The 10461-nt window shown below is 57.6% G+C and overlaps 1 protein-coding gene across 14 annotated transcripts in view; it reads right to left on the bottom strand.

Moving 5' to 3' along the window:
• COL27A1 (collagen type XXVII alpha 1 chain) overlaps positions 1-10461 on the bottom strand; it is a 135753-nt gene that overhangs the window by 35492 nt on the left and 89800 nt on the right. For 13 of the 14 annotated variants that reach the window (XR_014140133.1, XR_014140131.1, XR_014140132.1 and 10 more), the window contains 7 exons: positions 8634-8687; positions 3527-3580; positions 2954-2998; positions 2828-2872; positions 2503-2556; positions 1432-1485; positions 495-548 (listed from right to left, as the gene is read on the bottom strand). Coding sequence is in view for 11 of the 14 variants with exons in the window: in XM_081803443.1 (XP_081659569.1) it covers positions 495-548; positions 1432-1485; positions 2503-2556; positions 2828-2872; positions 2954-2998; positions 3527-3580; positions 8634-8687 (360 nt within the window). In the remaining 3 variants the exon portion in view is untranslated. The remainder of the gene's footprint in view (positions 1-494; positions 549-1431; positions 1486-2502; positions 2557-2827; positions 2873-2953; positions 2999-3526; positions 3581-8633; positions 8688-10461) is intronic. The other variant, XM_081803446.1, reaches the window with a different exon arrangement.

Raw genomic sequence — 10461 nt, 5'->3', positions numbered from 1 at the left:
GGGGGTGTCTGCCTCTAGTCCCACAGACCCTGGTGGCTCCCCCAGGCCCTGCCTAGCAAGGCCATCAGGCTGCCAGTGTCGCTTGTCAGCTCCGGGGCCTGCATGGGGAGCTGCATCCTCTTCCACAGCAGAGCGGGTGGGGGGGCTCTCCCCAGAACCGAGGCATCAATGGGCGCCTGTTTCCCCGCAGGTAATGAGGGGCTTGGGGGCTGAAATGCAGATGGTATCTCAGGAGGCCAGGAGATGTGGCTGCCCGGGCGTGGGGCAGGTGCCAGGGAAAACATCGCTGGGCAGGGGGCAGGGGTGGGGGGCGGGGGCTCCAGGCCGGCTGGGTCCGCCACTGTGGCCATAGCCAGGACCTGCTCCCCAGCCAGGAACACAGAGAACTCATTATCCCCACACAAGAAAGGCCCGTTTCTCTTCCGTGGGGAGGACGTGGCCGCCAGCTGGGAGCTGGTTTCAACAAGTCAATTTTCTCTTTCATCCTGCCTTACCTTCATCCCGGCTTCCCCAGGAAGACCCGGTTCTCCTACCGCACCGGGCGGTCCCTGCAAGAAAATGCCATTGGTCCCTCCTACAGCAAGGGCTGGCTTCGATTGTAAGGGAGGAGATAACAGGCAGGCCCAGAGAGGGCAAGGAATGTGCCTGAGGTCACACAGCAGGAGAGACACAGAGTTGGGAGCAGGCTACGGCCTTCTTGGAGCTTGGAGCTGCGACCACAGGGAGGGTGGTGGTTGGGCCCACGGTGCCGAGCCTTGGGGCTGCTCAGAGGCTGCTGGAGCCTTCTCCTTCCCCACGAGTGTGGTTTGCCACATTAAGAGCCCCTTGGCCAGCACAGGGAGGAAAATAGCATGATTCACATAACAACAGGGGAGGAAGCCAACCAAGGCTGTATTCAGGGCAGACAGATCCCTGTGCTTTACTCCAAAGCTGAGCCAGGATGACAAGGGTGGGAAGGGGTTCGAGTTATCACCATCAGCATGGCTACAGCCCCTGCACAAACCCTGCAGCTCAGCTTTCTCCTCTGGGTAAGGCAGAGGTGTCGGAGGTCCCTCTAGAGTTCCTCGCTGCACGCCCTCAAAAGGGCTGGTTCTGCAGTCAAACCTCGGTGCCGAGGGGAAGTCCCAGCAGGGGTTGTGGTGGGGGCACTGCTGCTTCCCGTGGTCCCGCAAAAGAGGCACCGCCAACCCGCTTGAGGGTCCTGGCACCCCTGCGTGCCATGCGCTGCCCCTGGGACTGGGAACCCAGCTCCTCGCCCTATGCCATTAGGGTGGATCTGCCCTCCCACCAGGGGGGTCTACCCTTCAGTTTCTGCAGGACACAGGACACAGCACACAGCCAGGCCTGGGACCCCCGTGTGGAGGAGGACTGCGAGGGCCTGATACCTCCCCGGCAACACCACGGGACAAACGAGGGGCCCTCAGCGCTCACCTTGGGTCCCATCTCTCCCGGAGGGCCAAGTGGCCCCTGGGGTCCCTGAGGGCCCTGTAAGATAGGCAGACACACACAGTTTTGAGAAGGCAGCCTGGGCCCTCTCTGGAGCCTGAGGCCCAATAATGCAGTCTGGAGGGGGCAGGTGAGGGAGAGGATCCCCAGAACCTGGAACTCTGCAGCCATGCCCCCCACCTGCCATGCCAAGGACCCGCTGTCTGCAGCTCCCTCCTCACCACCGGTCTCCTGCCACCCCCTCAAGCCATCTGCGCTCTCTCCTGTTCCTCTCCCTCAAACCTGGGGGGGGGCCCTCCCCCACTCAGAAACCTTCCAGCTCTTCTAAGAAGCCTCGATCACTCTTCTCCCTCAGTTTGAATGCCCTTCCACCTGGGATCCACCTCTGGAAACCCCCACCCGGCTCCTGGTCAATTCACTGTTCAAAACGGCGTCTCCTTGGGCCTAAAGATGTGGGACTCTAGCGCGGCCCCAGGGGGCAGGAGCCTCCTGTCCTCCCCCTGCCCCATGCAGGGATCCCTCCTCCTATACCCCTGGAGGCTGTCCTCTCCTGTCCCGCTCCAGCGGTACCACTCCACTGCCTCCTCAAGGGGCGCCCTGACCCTTGGGCCGTCCCCCAAACCCATCCTTCCAGGGAGCCTCCTGAAGGGTTATCTTGGTCTCAAACCCTTCACTGGCTCCTGTCCGGACCCTGCAATTCCCATCCTCCCTCCCTTGGAGACCTGAATACTCTGTTCCCTCAGCTTATACATTTCCTCGTTTCATCTTTACAACAGGATAGCATGGTAAGGACAATTATTCCCATTTACTTGTAAGAAAACTAGGCTGGAGGGCAAGCAAGCTTAGACTCCAACCCAGAGCTCCCGAGCTCCCTGGCCAGTGCCCTCTCTACCCCCCTCCCCCCAGGCCTGTCCCATTAGGGTAGCAGAGCCCTGGTCCTGTCCCTCTCCAACCTCCTTCTTGGCTGACCACGTGCCATACTCCCAGGCAGTGGCCCATCTGAGACCAGCCTGCCAGGAGCAAAGAGACAAAAGAGGGAGGAGAGAGAGCACTTACCGGTTCTCCTGGGAGGCCCTTGGTGCCTGGGGGGCCTGAGGGACCTGGGATGCCCTGCGGAGAACAGAGGTGACCTTAGTCCCTCCATGGCCTCCTTCACCCTGCCCAGAAGACTTCGCAGTGTGTGAGGGTGTCACTCCCGCCCTCTGCCATGTGACCGATGGGGAGACTGAGTCTCAGGGGAAAGAGGCAGGCTAGAGGGTCTTCAGTGCACAGAGTGGGCAGCCAGAACCTTTGTGGTTTCCACAGCAGGGTGGGAACCTGGTAACATGGCTCTTATCTCCCGGCAGAGCCCCACGGAATTCCCAGAACTGATGCTACTTACGGGGAAGCCTCGCGTGCCCGAGTGCCCACGCTCACCAGCCGCACCCTGCAAGCACATGTGGGCTCATTAGAGGCGCGTCTCGCCAAGCAGGGAGCGGGGAGGGGCTGGCAGCCTTGGCTGACATACCTGCTGCCCAGGCTGGCCCGGTCTGCCCTGCGGTCCTGAAGGGCCCTGCAGGAAGCAAAGCATGTGAGGGTGGGAGAGGGCGCTCAGGAGGACCCTTCACGGCACAGGATCCGCACTCCATGGGAGCTGGAAGGAACCTGTGTCATCACCAGACCCACCCCTCTCCCCATTGTGCAAGTGGGGAAACTGAGGCCTGGCAAGGGGAGTGGCTGGTCGTAGTCATCATCTGCTCTGGAGAACCAAGGACCCCTCGCTCCTGCTGGGAGTAGAAGCAATCTTGGCTCCCAGGGGCTCTGGAGGGGCTAGGGGCCCCAGGGAAGGGGCCAGAGGGCACCTGAGGTTCCCTCCCACCCTCTCTTACTCTTGCCTCCTCTGGCTCCCTCTTATTCACTGCTCCCTCTCTCTGTGCTCTTTCTCCCCTGCCCACAGGCTCAGGCTCCAGGGTCAGGAGGAGTGGCCCATGAGCTCCCTGCTGCCACCAGGGGCTGGTGCTGAGGAAGGTGTGAGCCTTGGTTCCCAGATTCCTGACCCAGAGCGGGAGGCGTGAGGAAGGGCAGGCCCTGGGGTTGGTACCTTCAGGCCCCTGGACCCCTGCTCCCCGGCTGGTCCATCTGGTCCTCGGGGGCCCTGGAATAGGAAAAAGGGACTAGCACAGTGGACAGCAGGGGTCTCCCTTGGGCTGGGAACCAGGAGGGCAGGGCTGCCCAGAGCCCAGGGCCTCTCCCGGCACAAGCCTGGGGCTCTCTTCTCCCACTGCCCGCACACCCCCACCCTGAGGCGGGTCACCCGTGCACAGCATGCCTGCTGAGACGGCAAGGCACTGAGGGACTCTGCTAGAGGCCCTGTCATTCTGGAATAGGGCTGGCAGTGCATGAACGACCCTGTTTAAAGAGACCTCAGAGGTCAGGCAGCCAATGCACTTCAGAGTCGGGCAGGCTGAGGGCCAGACACATGTGGCCAGGTCCCCACAGTCAGCCCCTCAGACTCGGCTGCTGCATCCTCTTCCCCGAGCACACGTGGGTCAGAAACGGGTGTCTGAACCACAACCCTTGGGGGACACTGACAGCGAAGGACCCGGGAGGGTCTGCATATGGCTACGTGTGCGGAGCAGCCTCCTCCAGCCAGATGTGCGAGTCAGTCTGGCCCTGCTCACAGAGGGAAGAGCTGACGTGTGGAGGGGCAAGAATGGGGCAGGGGTCAGGCGGCCGTTCCGTGGAGCCCTAGACAGCAGTCTTATTCCTTTGAAAGCTGGGAGCCCCACCCCTCCACCCCTTGAGGCAGGCCCTTCCCCCACTGCACAGATGGGAACACTAAGGCCCAGTCAAAGAAGTGACTTGTCTAAGGTCCCTTAGCACATCAGCAGGTGCATCCCCTCCAGGGTTCTACCCACTGGCCCATGTGACCCCCTTACGGGGACTCCCACAGAGACACAGATGAGATGGGGTCCTCTGGAAAAAGCCCCCTGTAGAGAACAGTGTGGTGTTTGTCCTGCAGGGGACCAGAGAGGTCATGTGGGGGAGACGAAGAGGGTCTTGTGCAGAAGGCTGGCCCACCCTGGCCTGGGAGTGTGGGGCCAGCCACAAAAGGGGACTGGGGAACGTACTTGCGGGTGGCGAGGAGTGGGATGAGGGACGAGAAAAACAGCATGAAGAAATCATTTAAAAATTAAGCAAGGAAACTTTCAATTAATAATTGAGCCAGAAAAAGCAACAATTCCTTTTATCAGCTACCTGGGGCTCCCACAGCCTTAAATAGTGCCTCATGGATTGAATAAGCCCAGGACAGGCGACCTTGCTGAGCCTCAGTTATCTTGTCTCTGAAATGGGGATGAGAACCTCTCCCTCAAGGCAGGAGGTATTGCACACAGGCAGTTCAGCACCTGGCCTCTAATAAGTGCTCAGGGATAGCTGGCTCTGCCAGAGGAGGCATCAGGCTCCCCAGGGCCAGGGACACAGAGGAATGGCCTGGAAGATCTGGATTCAGTCCCTTCCTCAGAACAGGCAGCTTAGAGCAAGCTACAGAGAACCAGCTGAGAGTTTCCAAAGATCCAGTACAACATATGATTAGAAGCTGCGGGTGCTAGTCCTTGTTCTGCTGCTGGATTGCTGTGTGGCCCCAGGCAAGCCCCTTCCCCTCTCTGGGCCCCTCTCTCTCAGATGGACACTGTCAGACCATGTGTTAGACTTTCCGCCCCTGATTCATGGACAGGTGCCTGGTGGAGATGGAGCCAGACTGAGGTGGGGACATCCCAGGTCTTAGGAGCTGGGACAGAGACTGAGCTGATGGGTGGACATCTGGGCCCTCCTGAGAAATGGCTTCTGGCCCCTGGCCTCTGTGTCTAGCTGAGCCATAAACCTCCCTGGAAAGGGATTGCTCTGGGACTGCAGTGGAGGCCCAGAAGTGTTGACGGTTTGGTGTGACTCACACGGCACCCTATTCATCCCCGGAATCCAAGCCTTTCTGAGAGAAAGTTTATGTGATCTGTACTAATAGTAGTAGCAACTGCCGCAGCGGCAATGATACCAAAAGCTATTATCCTTATTTTGCCATAAGGAAACAGCCTATGGTCACACAGCTAGGAAGTGGAGAAGCCAGAATTTAAACCCAACTCAGCCAGATGCCCATTTCTTTCCACTACGACCGGTCACTGCCTATCAGTGTGGGAGTGAGCTCCCCGTCATGAGGGTGTGCAAGTCAGGGCCCAGAGAAGCCCGCCATGAAGGCTCTGCCCTGGAGCAGGATGTTGGAGAAGACAATGTCTAAAGCCTCTAGTACCTGGGAGATTGTGATCCCTTGGGAGACCAGAGAGCTCAGGGGGAAGCCGGCACTGCTCAGGGGAAATTGGGCCACAGCCTTTGCTGTCTGGAGGGAGGAGTGGGCAACGGAGCCCCAGCCACCCTCGCTCCCTGGCTCCCCAGGGCAGGGACAGGAGCGGGGCAGCCGCACATGCTAACCCTTGCTCTGGGCCACTCTGCAGCTCGTCCTGTGTCCCGAGGGTCCCCCCGTCCTCTTCCTCCCTTCTCCAAGTGAACACAGGCCAGCCAGCCCTGCTGGAGGCAGGCCCGGGTTTCCATCAGAACCATATGTCTGTTCTCTAATAGCCAGTCCCCAGGAAGATGCTCGCGGTCAAAGCTGGGGCTACCTTTCAGCCAGGCTGGGACAGAAAATCTGGTCAATTGCAGCTCTTGTGACAAAGGGATGGATGATCAAAGGGAGGTGCTCACCATGTGCAAGGCACGTGCCAAGGGATTTAATCCCATGGCCAACCAGAGAAGTCAGTTCTGTGGCTCACCCTTTTTACAGAGGAAAACTAGAGGCCCAGAGAGACGCAGTCAGTTGCTCAAGGTCAAAGAGGAAGAGCCACGATTCGAGGCCAGGTCTGCTGAGCTCTTAGCCCCATTCATGGGAGCAGAGTCCAGTGTCAGGCACGTGTATCTCAGAATCCCCGCGACTCCTTCAAAGTGGTTGGTGGAGGGAGAGAGTGGAGTCTCCCAGGTAACGGGGCTTTTAGACATTGTCACCTCCAACACCCTGTCCCAGGCCAGAGCCTTCATGGCAGGCTTCTGTAGTCCCTGACTTGCACACCCCCTCGGACGGGGTGCTCACTCCCACACTGATAAGCAGTGAGTTGTGGTGGGGGTGAAAAAAAAAATGGGCATCCAGCTGATGTGAGTTCAAATTCTGGGTCCTCACAACCTCCTCCTAATGTCATCCGCTAAGTCTTAGAGAAGTTAAGAAACTGGCCTGAGGTCCCAGAACTGGTAACTGGGAAGGCTGAGATTTGTCTCTGTCGGACCCCAGAGCCCCCCCTCTTTCAACAGAGGCCTGTGGATCCAGACCCTGTCAGCAGTGCTACAGGAGCCGAGGGCCTGAGGCCCCATCTAGTCCCCTCTTGCACATCGGCAGAGACGCAGGCAGGGCCCTGTACCTTACCCATGGCACATATGGGGAAACTGAGGCTCAGAGGGTGGCAAGGTCTTGCTAAGATCACTTGACAAGCCAGTTGTTACATGGGGGCCTGCCCAGAATTGAGCTCTTTTGCAGGCATGATGGGTGCCCCTCTAGGTAACCCCCCTGCGAAGTGGCCAATGGTGGCCTATTAGGCCGGGGACCCAGGGCGCCGATCCCACAGGTTTTGCATTCCTGCCAAACCCAGCAGGGGGGAGGAGCTCATGTTCCCAACACTTCCCTCCCAGCCCTGGAGACTTTTGATGTGGTTGGGAGCCTGGGTTTCCTCAAGCAGGACATACATTCTTGGAGCCACCACTGGGAAGGGGTGCTAGAGACAGCTGGAGGAAGCTCAGTGAGTTGAGGACCTGAATCTCCAGCTAATCTGGCTTCCTGGGGCAGGAGGCCATGTGCACAGGGTCAAGGTGGAACTGGCTGCCAATGGGCCTGGGTCCACTTGCAGAGACCCAGGACATGGCAGTGGGAGGGGCCCTGCTGGGCCAGAGGAATGCCTCCTAATCCCCCCACTCTCCCAGGCTGACTGCTAGCCATCTGGTTTGGGGAAAAATTTTAAACCACTTGAAATTCAGCCAAGAGGAGACTAATCACAGATTCCCCGTATGGATCTTGGATATCAGGCCTGGGCTGTCGGCTCTCCCTGTGCCATCGGGGTTCCCTTCTACAAGGCTGCCTATCCCAGCACCCATACATCAGCTGGGGGCAAAAAACCACTCATCAGCCCTCCCTGCACGACTGAAAATGAGATTACATTCACTGTGCAAGAGAGCCAGATTCCCTGGGTTCAAATCCCAGCTCTGCCACTTTCTAACTGTGCAACCTGAGACAACTGACTTAACCTCTCAGTGCCTTAGTTTCCTGGCGTGTAAAATGGAACGAAGCCTAGCACCTTCTTTATAGAGTAGTGTTGAAGACCGAATGAGTTAATATGCGTGATAGCACCTGACACATAGTAAGTACCAGTGATCACCTCTGGCGCTTGTGCTCAGGCCAGCCCTTGTTTAAAGTCCTCTACGGCTCCCCACTACCCTGGGAACTATAGGCCTATAGGCCATAGGCCTAACTGTGGTTTGCGGCCTTGCCACCTGCTAATTCTTGGTCTCATCCCTCTCCCCTGCCCCTCTGGGGAGCCAGTGGAGACCCCTAAACATGCCACACCTTCTCCCACCTTAGGGCTTTCCCTTGCCTGGAACCTGGCCCAGCTCCAGTACCCTCCTCTCCCTGAAGCCCTGAAGCATGCTCTGATACCCTGTCCAGGCTCCCAAGCTGCTTGTGCTTCACCACCTATATGCCTACGACCTGATACTATCTCTTTGACCTGCTTGATTGAGCCATGAGGGCAGGCAGGGGTCATGCCTCTCCCACCCTCCCGTGGTATCTACAGAGCCTCCAACAGTGGCCGGCACATAGTCTGTGCTAAATAAATGGTGGTGGAATGAATGAATGAACAAATGAATGGACAAAACGCTGGTACCACAGACCCTGTCTGTACCCATGGGATGGCAAAGCCTGGTGTTCAGAAATGGGCTGGAAAAGACGAGCTGGAAAGGGGGTGCCAGGCTGAGAGCCAGGCCCGGCATGAGTCTGGAAACCCTGCCTGATGCCGTGAAAGTCACAGGTCTCAGGGTTGGGCAGGGGGCAAGGAGCAGGAGGTAGTCTCCCTGTCAGGTAACCCCTGCCAGTGCCAGCCTCCCGGGGGCTGGGCCCCACTTACCTGGCGTCCCTTTGCTCCCCTCACGCCTGGTAGGCCTCGAGATCCTGGAGGACCCTGTGGGGATGAGAAAGAGTTTGGAGAAGCCCCCTTTCTGGTAGCAAGGGCAACAGGGAAGGCTAGGAGTGTGGGGGCAAAGCCTGGCTGCACATAGAAGGACTTAGCCCAGTGGGAAAAGCTGTCCCACAGGCTATAACCCTCAGCATAAGTCAGTTCAATGTGGTGGGCCTCCACCTCTCCCAGGAATCTGGTAGGGAGGAGAAGCCTCCCTGGATGGATGAGCCATTTCCTTCTGTATCTCAAAATCAACAACCAGAAGCTACCATGACACTCTTGACCAAAAGTCTCCTCAAATGTCCATTTCCCCTTTTCTCCTTCCATTAGCAAGGAGAATACGCCTGCCCATGTTCTGTCCCCTGCCCTGACCCTGAACATCACCTGACAGCCATCCAAGAGGCTCTGACCAGGCAGAAAGAGCCCTGGTGTACGAGGGGGAAGAAGCAGACGACAGCCCCAAGGTGAGGGAGGGGGAGGCAGGGGAGAAGGGAGCAGGGCCTGGCCCAGGAAAGCCACCCCGTTATCTTGGTTTGATGCAGGAATGACAAGAGGCAAGGGAGCGACAGGGAGGGAGGGAAGGATGACACAGGATTGCCTTTGTTCTTTGAACCGGCAGGGCACAGGCCTATGACCAGAATTGAGGCATCTGTTGGGAGAAACTACGAACAATCTAACAACAGAAGAGGACAGAAGGTAGAAGGGAGAAGAGAGGAGGCGGGCTGCCTCATGCCTGATCTCTCTTCCGGGTTCCGGCCCCAGCTATATCCACCAAACAACGCCTTCACCCATGGCCGGCTGGCCGGGACCCCTCCAGGAGCCTCCCAGTTCAGCAGCAAGTCTCAGACTGGGCGTGCTCCTTTTACAAGGAAGAGGCGGCTTCATCCCCCTCCAAATACCAGGGAGAGGCCCAGTTCCATTTGGGGCCTCGGGAAAAACTTGTTCCATTTTCTCCCTCCCCATGGCCTTGAGGGGTGCAGACCCTCAGTCAGCTGCTGCCAAAGGGCTGACGTGTGGGGCTGGGTTCTAACCTGCCCCTTGTCAGCAGAGCAAGCAGGGCGTGGACCCACACTTGGCCCAATAAGAAGGCAGAGCTGACTCCCAGATGGCGGATGACAGGAAGATTGGGTGAGAATGAGCCATTTTATAGCGGGATCTCGGACTGCAGAAGGCACGCAATGTGTCACTGGGAAATTTCAGGAGCCAAGTCTTAACTTTGAGGCAGTAGAAGAGAGTACTCAAAAGAACAGACTGCTTCCTCAGAGAACCGGTTCAAATCCCGGCTCTGCTGCTTCCTAATTCTGTGACCTTGGCAAGTGATTTCAACTTGTGGGCCTCAGTTTCCTCATCTATGAAATGGGGTAAGAAGAATCCCTAGCTCCTGGAGTTGCTGGGAAGACAAAATGACACGGAAAGTCCTCAGTAAAGGGTAGCTCTCAGCTCTCTCAATGTGGGAGGGGGTCAGAGATGGGAGTCTGACTGGTCCTCAGTCCCCCAGGCCATGAGGATAACAATCTCAGCTCACCTCAATGGGGCTGTAGGAGAACGTGGATGTTCACATGATTGGAAAAGTGGGAAACTGCTCATCAGACGTGAACAGTGTCATCAGAAATGTGACCTTAATGGTAGTAGTCTTAAAGGAATACTGGTAATTAACACAGCTACTAAATAGTAATTATTCCTACTACCAGTCGTTAAACGCTTAGTATATGCAGAGCGTGTGCTAGGCATGCCATCAGACACTGATATCATTGATTTCTCACAGTAATCTCATAAT

This window comes from Leptonychotes weddellii, chromosome 14, assembly GCF_054177405.1.
Source record: "Leptonychotes weddellii isolate Sample4059 chromosome 14, ASM5417740v2, whole genome shotgun sequence".
In the NCBI taxonomy this organism is placed as follows: domain Eukaryota; kingdom Metazoa; phylum Chordata; class Mammalia; order Carnivora; family Phocidae; genus Leptonychotes; species Leptonychotes weddellii.
The sequence above is the reverse complement of the archived record's forward strand: the minus strand, read 5'-3'. Positions and strand labels throughout refer to the sequence as shown.